This window comes from Saccoglossus kowalevskii, chromosome 11 (genome assembly GCF_978046115.1).
Source record: "Saccoglossus kowalevskii chromosome 11, keSacKowa6.1, whole genome shotgun sequence".
Taxonomy (NCBI): Eukaryota; Metazoa; Hemichordata; class Enteropneusta; family Harrimaniidae; genus Saccoglossus; species Saccoglossus kowalevskii.
The window spans coordinates 11,793,788-11,821,363 of NC_140651.1; the positions used below are offsets into that span (position 1 = coordinate 11,793,788).

A 27,576-nucleotide genomic window follows, 5' to 3' on the forward strand; every position below is an offset into this window, starting at 1 on the left:
CAATGAGCACACATACTTTTCCCATAATGCACTCACTGAATGATTAGGAAGTAATTAAAATGAAACATTATGACATCAGCAACAACCACTACAATTTCCAATCGGCAATGAATTGGGGCACTTTGTCAAGTATTGCATCATCAATAATTGATATTCAACGTCAGGTAATCATGAACAAACCTAGACAAAATTTACCATAAAACGTACAAAAAACAGAGTAATTCAACAAACTTTGCTTAAGACAAAAATCATCTTATACTCACACAAAACATGTATAAAAACTGATGGCATGATCTGAGATTGTAATAACATGTATCTCCATTCCAACCGGAAAAAGATTTCCGCTAAAATCAAATCACTTGGTTTAGGTTTTATCCTAACTAATGTCATTTGGAAAAGAATACTCATTGAAACATTTTTGTTTTTTGTTTCAATGGCTATAAGATCCAGTCCTCAACCAACTTCCAATAAACTGGTGCTTCATATGAAAGCGTTTTTTCTATAATTCTTGTAAATAAAAAAATGTCTCCCTATTCCATGGCAACCAGATCAGCATGTTTACCAACATTTAACGAATAGGGTAACCTCTTCTGATGATGAGTTAATTTATAATTTCTTGTTGTTGTTGTTGTTGTTCCCATGGAAACAATATATGTATATTTGCCAAGATATATTCAATTGATTAGTGTCAATGGAAACCACTTGTGTGAGTTTTACGAGAATTCCTTTTTATATTTCATAGTTCATGTAACAATAATTCACAAAATTAGTTTTAACATGGCAACCTGATCCACATTTCATCCAAGTCATGAGGGAAAAAGGCACATTTGCCTGAATCCTAGAACAATCACTGAATTGGCAATTGGTGATTCATGTAAAATATTCAGTCTATGTTATTAAACATATTCACAAAGCCGTATTCTGATTAAAACGTATTAACATTTCAACAACCAAGGGAAATGGCTAAACCAAATTATTTAATAATATGTTATTCGTGTTTTAATATCCGATACAAGATAGTTTATAACTGTTTTAGGTGTGCAATTACCAATTTTCGCTCATGTACGTAATATGTATCGCTTCATCATTATTATTTGGTATAATTGGCAATATAATTTGCACAAAACATGTATTTTCAAGAAGTCATATTATTCGTCAAGCGTTTTAACTGAAAAACAAATTATTTACTTATATGTTTCATTCTGGTTTTATGGAGTCATTAATATAGATTGTTTTTGAATATCCATTACAATATTAGGTTCCACTGGTGGTTCAACAACGACAGATGGCTTGGAATTTTTGGTCATAAGCGATGACAATCAATTATATCAAACAGGTTTTCAGTTTCAATCAATGGTTGGTCCATTAACCCCTGATGTACCCTTGATAGATGTTGATATGTCTCCGAATGGGTGGCTAATTGGTGTAACAGATACTTATGAATTGGTACATATGGAATCGTTAACAAGTGGAGTATGGTCAAGTCCTGTTTCAGGAAGTGCTAGTGTAATCAGTGTATGTGTAGGTTCACCCAGTGGCGAAATACTGGGAATAACTGCAATTAACGAATTGAAAGTGAGAGAAGATATCCAATCATCATGGACAATTATGGTGAATGGGTATGAGGAACAGGTTAGAAAAATAGCATTTAGGGACAGTATATTTGGACTTACACCAGACACTCTTTTCTACCTTGACCATTCTGGGGTATGGATGGATACTGGTGTTGATTTTGCTGGCAATGTAATTGAAGACATGACTTTCGTGGACACAGGAAGTGTCTTTTCAGTGCTAGCGAATAATGGTTTTATAGCCATTTGTTATACTGGAATAATTGAATCACAAGCCATTGAAGGAAATATTGAAGAAGGCGGAGATAGCGGTGGAAGAGAAGGTGTAGTATTATTATTATTATTGCATTGTTGTTGTGTTTGTAATTTGGCAGCTGCAATTCATTTTTCGAAAGATAGTCCAAGAACGTATTGCAAGGATGTAATCACCAACGATATAAAGTATGTCGATGAACACCAATATTGAGTGCATGTTGAATATATCTAAGGAGAATAGACAATCGGACGATATAATACCGAATTCACTATATACAGGAAAAAGTGTCTAACTAGGCGAAGGATATTTTGCAATAGCGTAATTTTGCTGAGTATTTGTAGATTGATATGTATTTGTGAAAACAATAAAATATTCGATACAAATTTGTTATTGTCAGATTACGTAGCTTTCAGCTTTTAGCTTTTAAAGCGATTTATGTATATAATACTTCAATACAGCAACACAACATTCACACATTACGGAATAAATATCACATGCACATATTATTTACATTGTCATCATAGGGTTACACAAACAATAACTATAATGATATGTATTTACTAACATACGAGCCAGTGCGGGAATGTATTATGGCTAAGGTGCTAACGTATTTGCGTTCGGTAAATATAATACATTGTCGTTAATTATCATTACTATTAGCATAGGCTTCTTCGATCATTGTTATCTAAAATGTTGTAAACAAGAAAAAAATAATCTAATGCTAAACCAACCAGTGAACACATCCTGGTCTACAATGCTCTATTTTCACATTTTTTCATTACCGAAATTTATTCAATCGTGCTTATGTATGTGACATCTTTTTCTCAAAACAAACAGATATTACAATATGACACAATTTTGAACTGATTTGTCATCCGTGGTACAATTATCGTCTGCTTATGATAGGTATTCCTTTGTTTGGTTATAACCGTATATTCTGCACACACTTCTACAGCAGATGAGTAAATGTGTTTAAAATAATCTTTAATTGGTTTATTCGGAAATAAATTTATTAACCGATTGTGAATGGAGATTCAAGATATGATTTTTATTAGATAATTTGTCTGTATCATGTAACACATGTCTCCATAATTGACAGCTGGCTCGTGTAAACAAATAATCTTATATTGGTAATATGTGAGACAGCTACATTTTCAAAGCACTGTCTGGAGAAGTTGATTTAACCAAACTAACCTGTTCGAAAAAGACACATAACAGCGAAGAAACAAAGAAGCATATTTATCGAATTGAACTCAGGCATGGACACTGATAATACATAGAGATTATCATACAACAACATTTGGTTAATGAATTCTTAGGAAATGCTTTTAGTTAGACACAAAAACAGTCATTAAAGTCCAATGTTGCAATGGGATAATCAAATATCCATTGACGCACTTCAATGTCATTACAACACAAGGCCATTAATTTATATGTAATTTAAGACCATGGAGTAGCTAACACACAAATAAATCAAATTTAATTTATTTAACAGCCAGGATTTGAAATAAAAATAGCCAAAACCAACAACGTAAGTGAAAACGTTACATTTGCTGGAAATCTAAAATACTCACTGAATTAACAATTGGTGATTCATGGAAAATATGTCCAATTCACGATTTCAGTCTATGTTATTAAACATATTCACATAGCCGTAAACTGATTAAAACACATAAAAATGTCAACAACCAAAGGAAATTGCTAGACCAAATTAATTAAAATTATGTTATTACTGTTTAAATATCCGATACAAGATAGTTGATAACTGTTTTTTAGGTGTACAATGACCAATTTTCCCTCACGGACGTAATATATGTCGCTTCATCAGCAGTATATGTCAATGTACATAATTACCTGGTATAATTGGTAATACAGTAGTCAAGACGTTATATTCTTTGTCTCGCGTTTTAACTGAAAAACAAATTATTTACCCATGTGTTTCATTTTTGTTTTATGGAGTCATTCATATAGATTTTTTTTAAATATTCATTGCATATTTGGTTCCACTGGTGGTTCGGCAACGACAGATGGCTTGGAATTATTGGTGATAAAAGATGACAATCAATTATATCAAGCAGATTTTCAATTACAAACAATGGTTGGTCCATTAACCCCTGATGTACCCTTGATAGATGTTGATATGTCTCCGAATGGGTGGCTAATTGGTGTAACAGATACTTATGAATTGGTAAATATGGAATCGTTAGCAAGTGGAGTATGGTCAAGTCCTGTTCTAGGAAGTGCTAGTGTTATTAGTGTATGTGTAGGTTCACCGAATGGCGAAATATTTGGAATAACTGCAAATAACGAATTGAAAGTGAGAGAAGATATCCAATCATCATGGACAACTGTGGTGAATGGGTATGAGGAACAGGTTAGAAAAATAGCGTTTAGGGACGCTATATTGGGACTAACATCAAACATTCTTTTCATCCTTGACCAGTCAGGGGTATGGATGGATACTGGGGTTGATTTTGCTGGCTATGTAATTGACGACATAACTTTTTTAGACACAGATATAATCTTTCCATTGCCAGCGAATAGTGGCATTGTAGCAATTTGTTATACTGGAGTAAGTGAATCACAAGCCATTGAAGGAAATACTGAAGAAGGTGGAGATAGCGGTGGAAGCGAAGGTGTAGTATTATTATTGCATTGTTGTTGTTTTTGTAATTTGGCAAACGTAATTTATTTTTCGAAAGATAGTACAAGAACGTATTGCAAGGTCCAAATAGGCGAAGAGTATTTCGCAATATCGTAACGTTGCTGTCTATTTGTAGATGTATATGTATTTGTGAAAACAATAAAATATCCGATACAAATTTGTTATTGTCAGTAGTGGCATGAAGCTAGGCGATTAGGTGCCGTACGCGAGCGCCGGTTCGAGTCACGCACGCAGTATGTGTTTACTATAATTAGACGTAGTATTTACCTTGCCGTTTATTTGGTGTTATTTGCTTACCACATTCACACATTACGGACTAAATATCACATGCACACATTATTTACATTGTCATCACGGGGTTACACAAACAAAGACTATATTGTGATGTTTTCACTAACCTACGAGCTTTTGCGGAAATGTAGTACGGCTAAAGTGCTCAGGTATTTGCGTTCGGTAATTTAATTTAATTAAACTAAATTAATGTTAAAATGTTTACTATAATCATATGTTTCTTCTATCATTGTTATCTAAAAAAGTTGTAAACTAGGAAAAAAAGTAATCCAATGCAAATCCAACCAGTGAACATATCCTGGACTACGATGCTCTATTTCCAATTGTTTTCAATACCCACATTTATTCAACCGTGCTTATTATGTATGTGACATCTTTTTCTCAAAACAAACAGATATTACAACATGACACAATTTTGAATTGATTTGTCATCCGTGGTACAATTATCGTCTGCTTATGATAGGTATTGTTTGGTTATAACCATATATTCTGCACACACTTCTACAGCAGACGAGTAAATGTGTTTAAAATAATTGGTTTATTCAGAAAGAAATGTATTAACCGATTGTGAATTGAGATTCAATTTATTTTTTATTAGAGATTTGAGTACACCCAACAGATACTAAAGAGTTGAATATCGTATACAACTCTTTAGCTTTTATTGACCGCATCTTCATTTTGTTTTTCCAGGTTCAAATACACTTCTCGTTGGAATTGACAACAATTTGTACACACGCGACAAAAATCATGTAAGCCTTGTCCCAGATTCCGGTGGGATTATAGATATTGTGGTGATGGCAGATGGTTCTCTGCTTGCTATAGATACAAACAACGAAATGGTGCGGAAGTATACAATGGACACTCAGGGATGGCCTGAAAAAATACCAAACTCTTGCTGTATGATTAGTATTGATTGCATTGACAATTCCATTATTGGTGTTGGAACCGATAACCAGTTGTATATAAAAGAAACTTTAAATGTCGAATGGAATGGCCCAATTCCGGGGAGTGGTTTTGTGACAAAGGTGATTACATATACTGATGGACAAACTCTACTCGGAATAGATACAAATGGTGCAATAGTAATATCTACTGGTAGTGAACCTTTTTGGCAACATGCAGGAGTAGATGACATTGTAAAAGATGTTACTGTAAATCTAGATGATACTTTAGTATTGCTTGGTAAAGACGACCTTGCATTTCAAGCAATATGTCGAGGTGAATTGCCGAGTGGTTCTGGTGAAAGCTCAGTTGTATCTGGATCATCCGGTACCTCATCTGGAAGCACGGGGGAATCAGTAGCCTCTGGTAACTCTGGTGAAACTGTTGACTCCTCTAGTGGTTCTGATGACTCACGCACATTAAACTCTGGCAGATTAAGTGCAGCTGGTCAATATACAGGTAAATACGTTTTGAATTCAATTTTATTGAAATAAAATATGAAATTACAACCTGACTGTGTGTGAATAATATAACTTTCTTAAATTTTAAAATCACACATTTCTTATATCAATTTATAGAAGTCCCCCATACTACTGTAGATATGCCTGGTGCATCATATTCAGCAAGTCACTATATGACAGGAGAGATGAATCAGCGCAGTGTTATTGCTGTGGGGGCTGATGGCTATCTTTATACTGGAATCCCAATAGGTGATCATGTGTATCAATACAGTGAACCAATACAGGGATCATGTTGTGTAAAAGATGTGGCTAACCTACATGATACCACACTTGTTGGTGTTCAAGAGGACGGTAGTTTATATGTAAAACCAAGTTTAGTGGACGACGGCTGGATTAAAAGCAATACATATAGTTGTTGTATTGTAAGTGTGGATGTAATGCCAGGTGGTGAAATAGTAGGAGTCGGAGTTGAAGAGGTGTTGCTCATGAGATCAAGTTTAAATGCTGAATGGGATTACACAATTCCTACTGGCATGCGCCTTGCAAAACTCACTATATTACCCAACAACCTTGGTATGATTGGGATTGGTGAAAATAGTGCACTCACTATTTTTACACCTAATGATATGTGGAAGACTCTCAACAACGATATATCGGATTTACCTATCACTGACCTGGCTGTTGATGAGGATGGGGACTATGGCATCTTGAATCCGGGAATGTCAGAAGGACCAGACGGGAATCAAATTCACATAATTAGTATGACTTATGTAGATCTTCCTCAAAAAGGTATGATCTTGTCATTGAGATCACCCCAAGTAACTGAGCGGATTTACATTATACGTGTTACATTGATCAACTAACACTTTGAATTATGGTATTCAGTAGTACCTGTGATTATTGTATTCTAATTGTGTTTATTCACTAATATTTTTACTTTATTATTTTTTTCTGCTGAAATTCAATAATGATGACAAGATATGTGAGAGTTTAACGCATTAAGGAATGTTTAAATTGTTCATTTACATTGTGCTTCTTTGTTATAGAATCTACTTCAATAGTCATGAGTCGATTACAGTCTAGTCAGACGGTTCCCACAGGTAAATTACCTTTCTTCTGAAAACTATCAAACACATTCAATTAAAACTAGATAAATGATACATTTTGTTGATTTTCATTTTCTTCACAGATTACAGTGGCGAAAATGATTCAGTTATTGACGGAGGCAGCGGTTCAGGTAATCAAATCTTGAAAAAAATATTAGATATTTGTGTTTTTTTAATTGATAATTAATTTTCTTTTTATCTTTTCCCAAGACATGGCAACAAAGATTATAATACCGTTGATTGTAGCTGCTATTCTGATTGGAGGCTATATTGGCATTACGATTCACAGGAAAAGGCAACAGAAAAAGAAAATAGAAGCCGAAAAAAAAACACAATCGAGTATGAAGAAATCTGCTTCAGGAAGTCGAACCAGACCACCGAGGGCACTAAAGAATTCGAGTCGAAAAAAATAAGTTCCTGGCTATAAACTGTATAACGTAGATTTCATTTCATGGATGCAAGTAATTTAAGACCTTTGCCTTTGCTATCACGAGCGTGATATAGTGTCCCATAGAAAGCTAAATGTGTTAATTAATAATAATTTTAATTGAAAACATAGAAAACTCGTATATTACGATAATTCCTAATTACTCGAATGAGAAACGACATTGAATCACATGGAAAACATTTTTGTGCCCGATGCTATTCACCCAAAAGTCATATGAAACAATATATAGAGTTGTATATTTGTATTTAAGTTTTTTCTCATAAATTTATCGCGTTATTCAATACATGCAGTGGAGAGGACCACTATAAACCACTGTATACCATGAAGCAAAACATGCTTTTTATCAACATGGTTAATGTTATCAACGCAAAACAATGCTGCACTTGTGGCATTGTAGTTAATATATTGACCACAATGTAAATTTGGCTTCCATGAATGGAGCCTCACGTGACGAGAGAGGTTTTGCAAATTCATGGTATTACACATATAGGTTTCAATTGATACAAATAGTTAATTACGAAATATCAATGTCATCATCTTGTTGTAATACACATGAACATAATAGCGTATTCTGATTTATGATGTGGTACTTTATGTACCACTGAGCAATACTGACACTGAATTGATAATACCTTGTGCCAGTGTACCAAGGCTTGTGATATTTAGTAGGCGGTGTGTTCTCAGTTATATATGTATATGTATATTACAGTTTATTTATGTTATATTAAATTTGAATCTCTTTCATATACAAGGTATTTATTTAATTAATTTAAATAATATGACCGATTATTCATACTATTTGAAGTATGAATTTTCGTGAAAACTTCTGTATTGAATAAAGAAACAATTAAAGACAAGATGATTGCATTGAACTGTTTAATTGACTTTTATATGAAATTAAAATATTAAATAATCTCAGCATTAGTGACTGCTAAGTGATCTTGGTTCATTTATTGCTGCATACAATTTATTCTCCCCAATACACATTTATAATATGTATTTAAATATTCTCATTATTTGTTTGTAATCAAATGCCAACATGTCACCTGAATTCATATATATAGTATATGCTCTTCTCATTTAATTGTAAATGGGTCTTCCCCATTCAATGGTGTCCCAAAAATCAAGTGACATCAACTACACTGAGAAACTGTATTTTGTCATACAGACACTTATTGGGCAACTGTGAATGTTATATGTCTGTATAAAACCTCGTTATTTTTTGTCTTCTGGTCTGAATTTTCATTCTCGATCTAAAGGATTTTATTCTAAAACAGAAATCCTAACTTATAATAACTGGTTTCAAAGATTTCTCAAAGGACTGGTACGGTATTTGTGGTTAGCTAATCAGTATATTTCAACAAGCCAAAATGGGTATTTTGAAACAGCGGTACATTTATATGTAAAAACAACAAACCCATTAAACATTAATGTATACTGTATATAAACAATAGAGCATAGTTTAATGGAAATAAAATCTACTTCAATTGGCTTATGAATGTTTTGTAAATTATCTTTAACTTAATATATAATCCAATATAATACAAATGAATATTTGCCAGTATGCCGTAATTTATAAAATAAAACACGTGGAACTATACAAATACATATTCAATTGACAAGGCAATGAGCCGTTTGTTTTAATATTACTTTTAAGCTCAGATACCAAGAGATGTCTTAACAGACACGTTTTGTATTACACAGTTCATGTGTGTTGTAACTATCGACAACATCTTATTCTGGAAAAATTACTAATTCCTTGAATAATTGTATGTTTGTTAAAACCCAGAATGACATAATGATTCTTGCGATCTACGTTGCCTGACTAATGACCTCATCAAATTACAGCTTACAAATCATAATTCCTCTCGAGCAGAAGGATATCGTTATGAAAACTGTATTCTTTTTAAATTCCCGTGCTTTCAGAACAAAGATAATATATATATATATACATCCGTTCTATTTATGCAGAATAACCTTCCCAAATATTACAAATTCTAATATTTGAAAAAAATAAGCGTCAGTCACAGAACCGTGAACTTTCACACAAGCAAGAGAAGAGACACGTGAAACATACTGGTCAACTAGCGTTGCATTTTGGGTATATCTTCGTATGCAGTTAGGAAAAATAAAAAAGGAAGACCAGAACTAAGTGGTAACGAGAAGACCAGTAACAATATTAGAGAAAGTGGAATATCCTTATATTTAAATATGACATTTAATGAATTGATTACTATTCTGCTTCGTTTATTTTCGAAAAAAGTGTATTTTTGTTACTACCGCTAGCTCATTTGAATATGCTAAAATTATTGCCGATTATGTTATGTGTCTCGTCGATCTATACATATGCTCTGTGAAGGCGGGTAAATTCAAACCCTTCAACATCAATTTTAATGCTAGTTTAGACAAGTAAAACCGAGAATCCACATGGAAATCATTATATAACGCAATATAGTGAAGATCGGAGTGACATGTTTTCAGAATTATCACATTATACGTGTTTTTAAAAACCATAGTCATTTGTGGGCGACAAATAGTAGTATAATTCAGAAATCAATAACGTTTGGGAAATTTTAAACATAGAAACATTTTGTGTGTACAACACAAGGATATACATGCTAAATAACAAATAATGTTCTAGCTGTGTTAAACACTGAGAAGTATATTAGTTGAAAATATATAAATGTCCAAGTCTGTTCTTGAACAACAATTGTAATGTTGTATATTGTGCATATTTTCTACAGAACTGGCTAATTTACTACTGGTGGGAAAGATGGCCCAGTTATATCCCAGTAACTAGAGCTGCTCAAGTTAGTAAGATGTAATGTATTGGCCAATGAATCTGACATTACATGTAAAAAAAATTGTGTGTATAAACGTATTCATTCATATGCTGATCTGTTCTCAGTTCATTGTGAAATAAGTTTCACGGATGAAATAAAACAAGAAATACCTACTGAATGTGCTACTCAATATTAGTCAGCCAATAGGTTGTGTACCCCATTCGACGTCCCTTGGAAACTGGAATAATCAAGCCCATGGGACAACACGTTCTGCGTTGATTCTAGAAAAACTGCCTTTCTATTATTGTAAGAACTTAATATGTAATGTGTAAATCGATCCCCGTCATTTAAAAGTCTTCAATCCAGTTCAAACACCAATTGCATAATCACTACCTCTGCTGTATTTATATATTAAATGTATTATTTTTTGTATTTTGCTCAAAAGTAATTTTGTTATTTCTCTAGATATCATGGTTCAGTTCAAGTGACATTTTTCGCATATCCCTGGTCAGCTGCAGTTTCATTCTGGCGAGTAGAAATATATTAAGTGATCTGTTTTCGTACTAAAAAGAATCAGTACACAAACATCTTTTTCAATTAAATTAAATTGAACAGTCAATGGGAGCACATGCTATTTACTAAGCTCAGTAAACGAAAAACGAGTTGTTATCATTTAATACAGAAAACTAATAGCAGGACTTCTATTTATAACAAACCACCTGAACTGTATATATTTCAAAATCTTACTATTCGCTGCGTGTCAACAGTATTATTGCCCGGGAACTAGCAACTCGTTATACGATAGTGTTTGGTTTAAAGGGGGATTTTTTAGCAGGTAGTTCCATAGACGGAGAATGAGAGTGGACTAAATGATATGATTCTTCGTCTTAAGCATCTGCACTAAGTACATGAACAAGTGAGTAGTAAAATTGTTCTTCTCCAGCAACAATGTGAATCCAGATTTAGATTCACACAATTCAGAGAGGATGATAAGTTTGGGTAGAAGAATGCGACATATAGGATTATCATGAACACTTTTTAAAAAGAGATGGCACGAAGCGATGACCATTAGGCAGAGATTAGGGGAAACGACCAGGGAAGTCACAGGTGGTGAACCAGCGAAGACTATAGAAACATATTTGTGATCGGCCTACACACCTCAACCATCTTTGATGAGTAGTACAATGCAGTGGCACATAGAATGATAGAAGAACTGTGAAATATACTGCACACTAGTATTAACGTTGAGAGTTATGATGAATTAGAAGCTAGGTTGAAAGATTGCAATAAACATTTGGACAATTAACTCATAAATCCAGCATTGAGATGTTCTCATAGAATATGTAAGCCACTTACATATATCTATAATGTATTTGTTGCGTTCGCTTTCACCTTACCATAATATTGTATCATATTTTAGTGCATTCGCTTTTGATGTTATATTGAAATCCATTCGCTTTACTGAAATATTCTAGAGGAGAGTAGAACTATTCTAGAAGAGAATAGTGTATCATGTACTAGAAGGCGTTTAACCTGTTGACCTGGAGGTCATGCCCAGCGTGAGTAGAAGTACGATTTGAGTTAGGAAAGATAAAGTGATAACATAATAAATCCATAAAGTGCGTATATAATCAATGGTGTGTTAATGAGACTAAAGTCAATTACTGTTATCTATTTTCAACTATTGTTGTAGTCAGCCACACACAACATGCCCAACTGCATTTTATACAGCATAGTCAGGTTGCCGACCCAGAAAAGCGTAAAAGTGCGTATGACTTAGTTTTTTTTGCTGAAATGTGTTCTACAGTATGTCTACTTCAAGATTCTGATGGGTGCCCAGTTGGCACCCTTGAGCATTTTTTCTAATTTGCATAAATCCAAAATGGCTGCCAATGAGGATCGAGCATGCTATTATGATGATATCTCCGCATCAAGAATATCAACTGCTGTATATTATGCAAAGTGAGTATTGAGGCCCCCAGAATAAATATTAAGCCGCATGTTTGTTAAATTCACAATTTCCATAAATACTTCATTTGCATAATCCAAAATGGCCGCAAATGAGATCAAGCAGGCTACTAAGGCGATATATTTATGACTATATTTAATTTTTGGGTGATCTGGAGGTTATTAATAAATCATCAGTAGCTGTTGTTTTTCAGTCTACTCTCATTCTGTGACAGCCAATCAGACTCACGCATTTCGCAGAGTGCGCGCACAACAATGCATTCCTGTATGATCGCGTATGCAGTCTGTGAGATGCCAAATATATTTTTTATTTTTCAATTTAAGGCCAAGATTCAATGAGTTTTTGCTGAAGTAAAGTTTTCCAATATTGAGGTAATAAACCTTTACATTTGTTTAAAGTGGCAGATTTTGCTCTGTTTCTGTATGATAAACTGGCGATAAACACAACTATGATAGGGTTCCTATGACCCCCCCCCCCCCAAAGTTCCAGTTTCTCGGCACAGACGACGATCGGTTGACCCTCATTCACCTTTAATGGGTTAACCATTTTAAGTACATTGACCTCGTCATTTGTATTATTCCTTAATAAATATCACCAAACAGTCAATAAAGTATTTATTATACAAAGTGTGTAAATAGTAATTATGTATTGAGCATGTGCCAGGAAGGGACTTTAGCAGAATTCCAAGATGGCAATTCACATGTACAGTAAAATACAGTAAAGTAAAATAGCAATTCTGAGAAGAAAAAAAAACTTTCTTATTTGTATTCATCAATAAACACAGCTTCATAGACTATAAAAACTTATCTAGAATCTGATATAACATGGTTTCCTACAGTTATTGCTAACACTCGTGGTAACACTCCAGTACCTGAATGGTCTGGTTACATGACTGGTATTACTAGCACGATGGTTCCTGAGCCAGGACATTCAACAAGATTTGCATTCGGCCCATTGATAGATTCACCACCTTCCCGTCCTGATACTGTGATAACAATCTTGTTTATTGAAGATTTCATGAAACAGAATGATGTACCGTATACTCATGTATCTGCCGATATGCAGCTGTACAAGGTAGTTATGCAGATTCAATGGTCTTTCCCTGACAAATGGAATAATCTAGTAGTGCGTCCTGGTGGTATGCACACATTGATGTCTTTTATTGGTTGCATTGGTACTCTGAAGAATAATAGTGGCCTGGAGGCAATTCTTGGTGTGGCATTCAAGGGTGTTGTTCACATGCTCAATGGAAAAGCATGGCCCAAGGAACTCCGAGGATTGAGGATGGTCACAGCAGCACTACTATAACCATTGATTCTCACAGGAAAGTTTACTTCGGAAGACCTGGAAGATGAGTTTGACAGTGTTCGCAGTTCTTCACGTACAGGTCGCCTTTGGATAGACTGTCTGACTACACCTGTCATAATCCCGCACTTGTTCCTCCGTGCGGAAAGGGAGAGAGATTGGTTGCTCCATGTTTATTGTCTGAAGTGTATGTTGCCATATTTCTTTGCAGCAGGCCACTGGAATTATGCACGATATATTTTGTGGCACATTTGTGACATGTCTACTTCATTACCAGAAGTGGTACAAGCTGCTTTCCTGAGAGGTGAACATGTTTGTCGACACCGTCGTGGAGTGTGGAATTCACTTTTCCTTCACCAATTTGGTGAACAAATCTACATACGATATGGAAAGGCCAAGGGAGGGTTAGTAGAAAAGACCCTTTCTGAAGAACAAGTAGCTGCTTGGATACTTTCTCACCCCTATGCAATAGTCTATCTCTTGCTTGTGACAAAATGTATGATGAAGCGCTTGATGAAGATCATGGTATGGAACTAAATTCTCACAAAGAAGAGGGAAAAAGAAGGAAAGAAATAGATGCCTCCGACAGGAATTATTGCAGAACTAAAGAAGTACGGTAATCCTCTTACCACACAACCAGGCAATGCACTCATCAATATTGTTAGTGTCCGTGTTGCTTAAGATACTGTGAATGTAGATAACGCACTTGTCATTGGTCAGCAAATGGTTGCCGAATTCTCAGCAAAATTGCTGGAAGGATTTCATACTCCACTGAGAAAGAAAGTAATAACATGGAGACTATGAAGAAAGCTCTAAAAATAGGAGATACTAATGTCTATGACATGGAAAAGTTGTATGCACGCCTGTTTGTTATCTCCCAGAAAAGAGAGGTCCACTTGCCTGATCTTTTTTAGTACGAGCTCTCATCAGTACCTTCTTCATGGAGACATGCGGAAAGGAGTGAAATCAGTTCTCGTGACAAAATTGGCCGTGTTTACTTCTACACATATTTCACCTGTAGACATGGAAATAGTGGATGGAAATGAAGCTCTCTATCATACACCTTGGAAAAAATTGTGAACTGTAGAACAGTTCTCATAAAGCTTTTTCCGGCGTTTTAATAGACCATATGACATTTATTTAATTTTGATAAATACATACCAAGCTTCACAAAGTCACATGAAAGAATGCGACGTGTGGGAGGAACATAAGGAGCATAACCTCACAAGAAATATGACACTACCTGCACGAGATGTTATCATGAAAAGTGATCACAACACAACTCAATTAATCAAATTGATTTGCAATACAGACTTCGAGTCACCAACTCTTCACCTCATTGGTGAGGAGCAGTGCTTGTTTGAACATGAAGAAGCAGATGTGAATATCATCAGTTATCTACTCATGTTCCATGACCAGAAAAATCATATAAAAAAATAATTGCTGATGATACAGACATATTCGTGCTATTGGTGTACTATGTATGGAAGAACAGCATTTCAACTCAAGTTTCCATGAAAAAACAGGATGGAAGGGTAATTGACATTAACGCAACTGTATTAAATTTAGGAGACAAATGCGGTGATATTGTGCCTTTACATGCTGTGTCTGGGTGTTAACCTACTGCTCAAGAACAACCTGGGTCTTGGAGTTATGTGCGATCCAAATTCCACTGATGTTGAAATCCTGAATGTTGGCATCAATTTCCTCACTCTTCTTTATGATGGAACATCAACTTCAGATTTCAACAATCTCAGATACCAAAACTTCAGCAAGATGAAGGATCCTCCAAAAATCAAGTTCCTACCTTCAACCCGTGTAGCTGCAGTACAACACATAAAACGAGCTCATCTGCAGACACTCATTTGGTGTGCAGCAGCACAGAGATATCCACCATCAGTTGATGTATCACGCTATGACTGGAAACTTGAAGGGAGCTGTACCCCTCACCCAATCTACGGACCTACCAAACTTGCTCCAACTGCTTTGTTGAAGGTAGTTGCATGCAACTGCAAATTACAGAACAGCTGCATCGATGCAGTTGCCAACTGGCTAGGCTTTCCTGTACATCGTATTGCAAATGTGAAGGCGAAAATAACTGCTGCAATGAGAACACTATTCCAACAACTATTGTTGAAGATTCAGATATGGACAAGAATTAACACTTTCCCTATTTGATATTATTGTACATCAGGAATACTTTACATCATGTTGAGTTGATTTTGTTATACGATATCATATTTTGTATAGGTAGCATAACTCTTCACCAGTTTCTCAGCTTTTATAATTATTTGATGCGGTGGTTAATCTGTGCTTTGAAAAATTGTGCATTTACGTCGATACTAAACATATTTTCAAGTGGATCTTTGGAATACAACTGTAGTGTCTCGATACAAATTTAAATTACTATTCATGTCTATAAAATTGTGGATATTAAGTCTACTTTAATATGTTTTGTGGGAATGACTACCACTATTAACACGATTGAGGTTACCAAATTTATGCTCAGATGGTATTGACATATTGTTCATTATCACAATATAAAATACGTGATTTAGATCATCGGGATTTTATTTAAATGAAATATATATATATATATATATATATATATATATATATATATATATATATATATATATATATATGCAAATAAAGAATTTAAATTGAAGAAAAATGGATGAGGTCAAATTGTATTCTCAGGACCCAAATGTGCCATTATTAGCATGTTTCATCGTCTCTGGCATTCATTTTGGATTTCTGCAAATGAGGTATTTATGCAAATGATAAATTTAACAAACATACGTGTTAATATTTATCTTGAGGGTCTCAATACTCAATTTAAATATTATACAGCAGTTGGAATTTCCATCTTGATGCAGAGATATCATCATAATAGCATGCGTGATCGTCATTGGCGTCCATTTTGGATTAATGCAAATGAGGAATTTATGCAAATGATGAATTTAGCAAACATGGGGATTAACATTTATTTTGGGGGACTCAATACACAATTTGCATATTATACAGCAGTTGAAATTTCCATCTTGATGCGGAGATATCATCATAATAGCTTGCTTGATCGTCATTGGCAGCCATTTTGGATTTATGCAAATTAGAAAAAATGCTCAAGGGTGCAAACTGGGCACCCATCAGAATCTTGAAGTAGACATACTGGAGAACACATTTCAGCCAAAAAACCGAAGTCATACGCACTTTTACGCTTTTCCCAAAAAACTGGGGCTGGCAACCTGACTAATATGTTATTTAAATTTAAACTATTGCACCTTATTATATATACTAATGACGAATTTTATATAATGGTTGATGACCTCTTATGTTTTCTTTGTCAGTTAAAGCAGAAAATAAAAATCACGTATTTTATGTTTGTATTCACTCAGGGGCATTTTGGAATTCTTTCAAACAGTCCTTGGCAGGTCTGGCAGAATTGACTAACTTTCCAATTCTTCAACATGACATTTTAGGCTCACCAGACTTTCCTCAAATATTAAATCACATGCTGATTATTGGAAAACGCTATCTATATTTACGTCCGCCTTCTGGGAAGCTGGGAAAACTTCACAAACTCTTCCATTTCCTAGCATATGATCTTCATGTCCACAGTAGACAATAATGTTGGGTCAAAACACAGAGGAATATAGAAACCATGCTCACATGAGGAGGCGGGCATTTGTTCATGTATTAGATTAAATTAATTGTGGTTTGAAAAGTTTGATGACCAGGACTCTCTGGAATTCTAGCTGTGGCTATGATTCATTAACTTATGATGAATTATGGATTGTCGTTTGAATTTGCAAGAATATCAAGTACCTCCCTATTCAATATAGGTCGCATGCACTGGATTCCGAGATGGCAAATGGTTTGCCATACATTGTCAACTATGGCACGAAATCCACCTGGCAGACTTGGGTTGTACTTTCTCCAGTCACTAAGAGCTTTGTCTTCATGTCATCACCATCTCTACCTGTCCTTGGATTCAAAACTGGATACGAACTCAGTGTTCTTTTCATTAAATAGGCACTGATGTGAAAATGATGACAAATATATGTAACTAGCTAACCTCTATGTTGTTTCGCATTGGTTTTTAATATGTCTTTCTATCAATTATAAATTAACCTGATGCCTATTATCGTTACAAATTCTAAATAAATTAACAGTGTTCGTATTTTTACATTATCTTACATGTTGGTTTGAGTTTTTTCGATCTTCAATACTCAGATTGTGTTATATTACTGAAAGGTAAATCGTTGGTAGTGTGACACCTATCCAACATAATTTCTAATGCTCTCATAATATTGTCATTTTTTGGTGGGTAATGCGATATTTATTGTCCCAAGTGCTATATATAGAGAGATATATGTTAAAATCAGTTGATAGATAGGGACGCTATTTTGGGTTTCCTTTTTTTGTAATGATTCTTCTACAATCCTTCTATTTTGCCGCTCTACCCAGTCCTTATTCTTAGTCCTATTTACAATACCAGTATTCATTTTATATTTATAAGGGGTTAGTAAATAGTGTGATTATATGACCATTTTCTTCAATATTTGTCAATCTTACCCAATAAAATACAAGAAGAAAACTTTAACTTTATGTTTGCAAAGTTTACGATTTAATCGCGACATATTCAAAGTCTAAGTACACAATGTTGATGCTAATTATCGTGTGTTATTTTTATTGCGCCAGACAATAAAACGAACAACAAATATTTCAGTTTCACAGTTTTTGTTTCATTATTGAAGTTAACATTTTGCCAAAGTATTTGATTAAAAAAAGACAATAAGGGCGATTGCAACTCTTCTTATTTGTTGTTCTGTCAATTGTTTGTAAAGTCCCACAATGTTTATTGTTCATCAGTTACACATTTGATTTCTCCTTTAGAACCTGAAAACAAATTGAAACAGTATTGCTTTTCAAATCCTATTTCTGCATGGAATACATTTGCGTGAATACTCTGTGTGTTAAATACAGATGTATAATAAATCGCTTGCATTGGTAATTATATTTGCTTATTATATGAGTAAAGGAATATCTTGAATTTCGTTTAAAATTGTATTTTCATTCTTTATGTATATATATATATATTATAGAGGTATGTGTGACGTTTATGCATTCGCCAGATAGACAGACAATAATATATTATCTCACCATGCTCCTTTCTAGCTGCATTGCATATACCATAATACTTCCCACTTTCTATCAAACGGGTTAAGCTTTCATCCCACCATTCTAACACATCACTGTCTTTACGTGTCATCATGTGGACGGTACCTTCACTGCATACCACCAAGTCACCGATGGGCTCGGCCAGTTTGGCAGTAGTATGGGTTTCAAAGTAAGCATAGATGAATGCTGCATCAATCTTTGAGCAAGAACAGTGTGCATGGCATTAAGTATGAATTGTTATTATAATAGTATACTGCATACAGATGTAATGTAAGTTAGTCTATTTAAAAAAACTCATCGTGTAGCGTACGATTGTGACTACCATGGTGGTATATACCATACAATGTTCCATACCTCCCCATTTTCTAAAGCGTTGAATAAAGCTGCTACGTCTCTTAAGTATACTACTGAACTCGGTGCAGCCAAGTCTGTGACAGAAACAATGCATTTCTCGTCGCAAATCCAGCCATCCACAAAACCTAAACCAAAATGTACGACAACAATAGAATAAATATTCATGTGAATTGAGACAAAAAGATAGATCAATTAACATGAATGAATTAGTATCAGACATACCAATAATTGAATTGCTGATATCAGCTGGATCAAACATCTTCGGGTTTCCGGATTTCACAAAGAATTTTGACGATAAGTCTTCCTTCCAGTGAGCTTTGGTAAATGCAAGTGACCTTGTTCTTTCAGTTGACTTCGTCCAGTCTGCACATACATCGACTTGCCTCCCAAGTATACCTTCATGTCATGCAAATAATAACAATGGCAACAATACAATTTGAGTTATCAATATAATATAGTGGGTATGTAAGTACAAAAAAATATCATATTGGGTATGTAAGTACAAAAAAATACAACAAAATATTATCATTTAGCAACCATTTTACCATCATATTGAAACACTAATCTAACGGAAAATAGGTTTGCATATTACCTGCACCCGCTCTTGGGAGCTCCCCTTCGCTAGACACATAACATTTGGTACCGACATCGTATATGAATTCACAGTTTTTCTTTGCTTCTTCGCAAACTAGGGAATACTAATTTATGTATTATAGTATCATCTAGTAATTTACTCAACTAGAAAATAAATATACTTATAAAACTTGCTTAAAACATAGTACAAACATAGTTTGCTTAATACTACTTTGTCAATTCTTACCAGCATCTACAAGGTTAAATGAAAACCCTCTCATTTCACCATCATCGTTCCTAAAATAGTGAATGAGGAAAAAGAAAAATAAGCGTATTGTTTCAAAGGTAACCATTCCAACTAATATAATGTGCATAGCCAGTATCTGTCTTTGGGGTTTCTATTTCCATGATACACTATACAATATTTAAGACGCGTTAATCATTGATTGTGTAACACCCACGAATCGTACTAAATTTTACTTCGTTACAGGAACACACTCTACACGCTAACAAAAATAACTAGCTAGAAGTATTGTCCGTGATCACTACGTATAATATATAGCGGACTTACAAGTACTGTAGTGCCGTGTCCCATCCAAACTCCGCCATGAAAATGTACACTTTGTCTGATTTGTATCTTTCTCGAAAACCTTCTACGATCTGTTTTCCCACTTCAGTTCCTACAATGCGAAATATCGCCATCTGACGCAGAAGCGTATTTACGTTTTCTGTTTGAGCTGTGTTTTGTTGCTAAAGGGAAAGAGGTCAGTCAAAGCCAATTTATTAGATGTCACTAATTATTCTACAATGTTGGCGTTTTGGGGGCAGCTAACGTGAACGTGTTATACGCAATAGAAAAATTGGTTATGGTGATCTTAAAGCGCGGTGGTCGTCGCGCAGCGCGTGTTCGAATTTCATGTAAATAAACAATGTATTTTTCACGCGTTGTATACGTCGCTATGAGTCCCACATCGAACAGAACGTGGCACGACGACTGCCGCCCTTTAAAACACATATTTCATGCTAACACGAGTTCTCACGATTAATACAGTCTTTGTATGTTCGATTAATTATTCTGTAAGAGGCTTTTGGCTCAAACATAGACATCCAACCTTATGCATATCATTGTATAGTTGAGCAATAGGCTATTTTTCGCTTCGGTCGAGGTTTCGCGAGACCGTTAAATCATGTGAAACAGGTCAAGCTTTGAATCAAAATAGCGTTATATCGTGCGTGTAACTAGTGTCGTGCGTTAAATTTCCGAGTGATTTCTTGCTGCATCTGTTTCACGTTTTCGAACATGGATGACTTCGACAGAATGACCGTGCCACAGCTCACAGACTTCCTGCGTAAATTCGGCGTTTCATCGTCCAACTGTAAAAAGAATATCCTTCTTACAATCGCTAAAGCTGTGCACGATTTGGCGCTCGAGGAAGACCCTGATTTGTTTAGCCATGATCCTAACAATGAGGTTTCTAACAAATAACGGGAAACGGCCAATATTGCATGATTCTCACATTACATGTTGATCATACAAATAACAGGAATCTGTCGACACTGCATGCTACGCACACGCATCCATACAAATGACAGGAATCTGTCGACACTGCATGATACGCACACGCATCCATACAAATAACAGAAATCTGTCGACACTGCATGATACGCACACGCATCCATACAAATAACAGGAATCAATCGACACTGCATGATACGCACACGCATCCATACAGACAACAGGAATCTGGCGACACTGCATGATACGCACACGCATCCATACAGATAACAGGAATCTGTCGACACTGCATGATACGCACACGCATCCATACAAATGACAGGAATCTGTCGACACTGCATGATACACACACGCATCCATACAAATAACAGGAATCTGTCGACACTGCATGATACGCACACGCATCCATACAAATGACAGGAATCTGTCGACACTGCATGATACGCACACGCATCTATACAAATAACAGGAATCTGTCGACACTGCATGATACGCACACGCATCTATACAAATAACAGGAATCTGTCGACACTGCATGATACGCACACGCATCTATACAAATAACAGGAATCTGTCGACACTGCATGATACGCACACGCATCCATACAAATGACAGGAATCTGTCGACACTGCATGATACGCACACGCATCCATACAAATGACAGGAATATGTCGACACTGCATGATACGCACACGCATCTATACAAATAACAGGAATCTGTCGACACTGCGTGATACGCACACGCATCCATAAAAATGACAGGAATCTGTCGACACTGCATGATACGCACACGCATCCATACAAATAACAGGAATCTGTCGACACTGCATGATACGCACACGCATCTATACAAATAACAGGAATCTGTCGACACTGCATGATACGCACACGCATCTATACAAATAACAGGAATCTGTCGACACTGCATGATACGCACACGCATCCATACAAATAACAGGAATCTGTCGACACTGCATGATACGCACACGCATCCATACAAATAACAGGAATCTGTCGACACTGCATGATACGCACACGCATCTATACAAATAACAGGAATCTGTCGACACTGCATGATACGCACACGCATCTATACAAATAACAGGAATCTGTCGACACTGCATGATACGCACACGCATCCATAAAAATGACAGGAATATGTCGACACTGCATGATACGCACACGCATCCATACAAATAACAGGAAACTGTCAATATTGTTTATTATACACAACAAGTATGATTTAAAAATACATAGCTTGAAATTCATAACTTTTCGACATAGAAGGGAAGTTAAATAAAAAATCTATTTTTAAAACCCGGTAGTATGAGTATTAAATTGCACAAGTATTAAATATTACAATTTAATTCTGCACTTAGTAATATAATTAGTTCACTTGCCAACATTCAGGCTTAGTTCTTTGTCAGGAGGGATATTTCCTAACTCTGTGGCATAGCTTTTCGCATTTAAATCCTTTTCATATTCCGAACAGTAATGTCAGGAATCTGTTTTTCATCGGAATACTAATGATAAGACAATTTAAGATGTACACATGTGAGTTTTAAATAATACAATTTTATTCGTGGTCGCAATAAAATACACGAGCCTAAAATTAAAACAATATAGATGTCATGAAAACAAGCACGGCAAAGTTCTGATCAGTACAACTTGCAAGAGAAAGTTAAACCGTATCAAAAGGTTTTAATGTTTTCCGGCGCTTCTTTTGATTGCCGCTCGGCGATGTCCTCGACTCGAATATACGGTGTTCAACACCTCTCGTAGTGGCTGGTATTGGGTGTGGATGCGCTCCGTAACACCCTTTCCTCCCACAAAGTGCAGGGAACAAGCGTACGTATCCTGGTTGATTCTGTGTCGACCAACATTGTCTGCCAGAGAACAGGCACTGATCCATCGATCACACTTTTCAGACTGCGTTTTTGGTTAAGAGAATCGCAAAAAAAAACATTCATACAATTTTTGTATCGAAAGCGAGAATCACTCTTACATTTGCCGTAAGCGCACCGTTTGACTCCTATTGGGACAGTGATTGTTTTGTTATGACGTTTACAACACGTAGGACAATGTGGTTGCTACCTTATTGAACTGAAAGCTTGACCTGTATCACGTGACTCAGTTGGTTGCTAAGGTGCGTAAACCGTGGTCACGCGTGATCTCACAGCTTGCAAAACATGGCTTATTGTTATACATATGCTATGAATAGTTTTATATGGGAGAATCAATCAAAAGAATACACGTACCTGTGACACAAAACGGTTCAACATAGCCCGTAACATGAGAGGGGATGTGTTTTCTGCCATAAGCCCACGGGCAAGAGATGTGGGAATTCCGCCTTCGCCAGAAAATAGTTTGATTAATGTTTGCTGAAGTATTGGGTTTTCTCGTCTACTCTGTCCATCGAACAATGAGCCAATCATAGAGCGTACTCCTGTCAGACCTGTAAATGTAATAATTAAATACTGCTATATATATGACATGTATAAGGTACATTGTCGTACGTATGTTCATTTCACACTGATGTATTTATTAGCTTTTTATGTGAGTATAATTATGCACCAACTAAAGTGTTGTTGGATTAATTATACGTTGAGAAAAGTACAAACCTGCCTGTATCGCTGATAAAATCAGTTCAACTAACCTGTCTGCCCATATTATGAACCGTTATCGTGTTCATCTTTTCATTTCCGAACAACGCCTCAAATTCAACAAACATGTACGAGTGCATTAAATGCGATTAGATTATCTGCACTGATTTATATATATACATTAACCGACATGTTAACGGACTTTGCCGTGACCTGTCGAACCACGTTTGTATTAATATACGGCCGCGAATAGGACCGGAATCACGGCCAGTACATGTAACATGTATAAGATACGTGTGTAATTATTTCAGTTTTTGGGTGGCTTCAAGTAAAACAAACCCTGTTTACCGATAGCGTGGAATTGTGAACATACAATACACTAAAAGATTCATACCAGATCCAGCATGTGATACAACTACATGAGAACATTATTCACTGTAAAGGTAAAATGTCGACACTAAGGCTGTCAAAGTATTTGAATACAAATACCACTTCTGGTTCGGTAGTACTATTTCACTGGTATACTCACTGTAGCTGAGGGAAATCATGCAAATCAACACAATACCACGTAGTCGAGCCATGTTAACCGTTGTCGCTTGAAGTCAGACAAAACAGTGAGTAGTTAGCTGTAGGCAAAGTTCATACATCATGTGATCAATAAGTCGTTGTGATTGGGCGAGATAATATTTTATAAAGTTAAATAAATACTTTGGTTGCGGCAACTCATTCACGTCATCGGATGCGAGCAGCAAAATATTATTATCTGGATAGAAGTTGAATATTTCTCTTTAAACTAAGAAACAGCCCAGATAATCAACAGCTGCTCGCCGTTTTCTAAGGTTACATGAGCTTATGATATAGTTGCATTTTACTTTTCAGAAGCAGGTCGGTTAGAAAGGCAAATCTATCGATGTCTCATCGATGAGTGAAAATACAAGCAAATAATAACATCCCTGACTTTGGCCTGTTTTTTGGGTAAAATCATCGAACCTGCAAGTACTAAGCGCTGCTACAGACAGTTTCAATCATTAATTCTTGCCCTCGCCCTATTACACTTAGCCAAGATGTTCTGGCCAATGCCAAACGCAAGACAGACTTGCAGACATTCAAAACAATGCGAATTTCTATTAAATGTGTTACATATACATAAACTGGTATAATCCCAAAATACCATACATGTAACTTACGTGGTTGTGTTTGTATTAAACACATTGTGTTTATGGTCGGATTCAGAGATATTACATGTACCAGGTATAATATACTTGTATATATGTACTTACTTAAGTTTTTAGATGGACACATCGGCTTTAATAAAACATAACCGACAGCGTCGAATTGTGTCAGCTAGTTAACATAATGGCATTTAAGATAACTGAGTACACCAACGAATACAAATGTATTCAAATGTATACAAATGTATACAAATGTACCATGGAATAACCAGCAGGTACGTAAACTACAGAATTTGATGGCGTGAATGATGATAAAGTCATTATGGCCATAAACAGATAACATATGTAAGGTAAATAGTTTAATAATACAATATTTGAGTAGACATAGATCGAGGCTTAAATGAAAAACGAGCCTCGGCTACCCAAGATATAGAATTGTTAACCTTGGAGTACCCTAATTCGATGATACTATACACACAATACATGTGTGAAAGTTATATCTGAAGCCTAATCACCCCGCTCAATACTATTCCTATTATATCAAGTAATGGGACAACATCGTGTTGCTGGGAATAATGAGTAGAAAATATACGGCCCATGCCGAACACATTCATTACTTTTCAGATTTCGAGGCCCTCTCGAGCCAGTGGCCTCGGCCAGTGTCTCATTTTCTATATTTCATCCTACTTCGTGCCTGCCTTGATTGAAGTGACGCGATTGATTATCACTTTCCGACTTGTATAATATTTCATGTGAATATTCATTAGGTATTAGCATGATGTGGATGATCGACACGTTTTTGTTAATTATGTTATATTTAAAGCTTCGTCATTCAACGATATCCTTATTATATTAAGTATTGGAAAAATGTCATGTTTCTCCCCGCTGTCAAATCGCATTACACGAACTCCCGAATTCCAACCACACTACGCCATTATTCCCCCACTCTTCAAATTTCCCCTACTCTCCCAATACTTAGTGACTGCACACACACACACACACACCTTTGTAACTAAACGGTGTTTCTCTACAATCCACGTTTAGGTCCTTGAGGTACTCCTAGAAACTCGTACGCTGCCTGGGAAGACAACAGCTACTGTTGAATGTCTCCCGAAGCATGACAAACTAACAAATTACACTCACCATGATATGTGCTTGCTTTGTTACATTCCATGCTGGCTGCTGGCTAGGTATCTCGTGAAAAACATGACCACACATTACTTGACACGGATGCCCAAAGGTGTTGGCCCTTTACTGCCTGATCGGGCAAGATGTCACTCATTTAAACTCGATACACTTGATATATCTTGTCAATGATGTGTTTGAGCCACCGTTGAGCACTTCAGCCAATTCATCATTTGTGCTATTTTGTGAACCACATGGATGAGAGCCTACACTGACTGTGTGTATATGACAACGTCCGACTTCCTGGATATAATTCAAATAAGTAGTAGCTTAGGTATGAACCGCAGTTAAGCATGTAATAATGTTATATATGTGTAATAATTCAATTTTGTCGATTTTTTTGTTATTACTTTTAACCGCCGAAAACCAACGCCATGTAGCAATGCCGGTAATAGAAGCAGATGAACCACTATTGCTATATTGTTTACATAATTATAAATTTATATCATATAGATTGACGAGTATTAAGAAATAGTCACAATATTCGGTGACACATTTTGTCATGCATGAAGTACGTTATTAATTATGATTCCAGTCATGTAGTGTTCCAACTAAGTCACATTTGTCCACAGGACGTTAAATTGCACAATGACCTTTTCGACCGATAAACTGGTTAATAGGTTTTAATTAAGTTATTGTTGGTCACCGAGAACAGCGCGTTGTTCAAAAGAATCGTGTCCATACCCCGGAAGTGGGTGGATTGAAACAGTAATAATAATACTTTTATTGAATTTATGTTATAAATTGGAAAACAACAGCTGCAGCCATTCAATGAAATGGCACAATATGCCATATTGGCATTTTGAACTGCTAATTCAAAACAAATAATTTCAATAATAAAAAATAATAGTGTAATTGTTAATATTGTGAATGCTTTTTCTAAAGCTTGCCACTAGGAAAATCATTATATTTAATTAGCAATCCCGACGCGTACTGAGCTAACATAATTTATAAATGTTCCTTAACTGCATGGTGTGTTTTTCATTTTGATTACTATTGTAAAAATACTCGTGTACACGCCTAATTAATTTATTTCAATTTGCAGATATGGAAATTATTCGGTGCTTATCTATGATATGGTTCTTCGGGGTAATCACATGTGATTCAATGGGTAAGTTGCTAATAACGATGACTATTTTCGCACATTCGAACGTAATCCCCTATAACCCAGACTTGGCATTCTTCTACACA

At 35.6% G+C, this 27,576-nt stretch overlaps 1 protein-coding gene across 1 annotated transcript; it reads left to right on the plus strand.

Annotated features, from left to right (window-relative positions):
- Positions 1–3,922: 3,922 nt before the first annotated feature.
- On the plus strand, positions 3,923–8,517 carry LOC146736195 (uncharacterized). Its single transcript, XM_085505199.1, has 6 exons — positions 3,923–4,463; positions 5,474–6,184; positions 6,304–6,975; positions 7,233–7,286; positions 7,376–7,423; positions 7,503–8,517. Exons 1-6 carry the CDS (start codon positions 3,923–3,925, stop codon positions 7,703–7,705), a joined length of 2,229 nt encoding a protein of 742 aa, XP_085361325.1. The 3' UTR covers positions 7,706–8,517.
- Positions 8,518–27,576: the final 19,059 nt, after the last annotated feature.

Excerpts from the sequence above, each read along its gene's own strand:
- LOC146736195 (XM_085505199.1), top strand. The coding sequence starts at position 3,923 with ATGGTTGGTCCATTAACCCCTGATGTACCCTTGATAGATGTTGATATG. Across the intron at positions 4,464-5,473 it reads AGATAGCGGTGGAAGCGAAG|GTTCAAATACACTTCTCGTT; the intron begins GTGTAGTATTAT and ends TTGTTTTTCCAG. Across the intron at positions 6,976-7,232 it reads TGTAGATCTTCCTCAAAAAG|AATCTACTTCAATAGTCATG; the intron begins GTATGATCTTGT and ends TCTTTGTTATAG.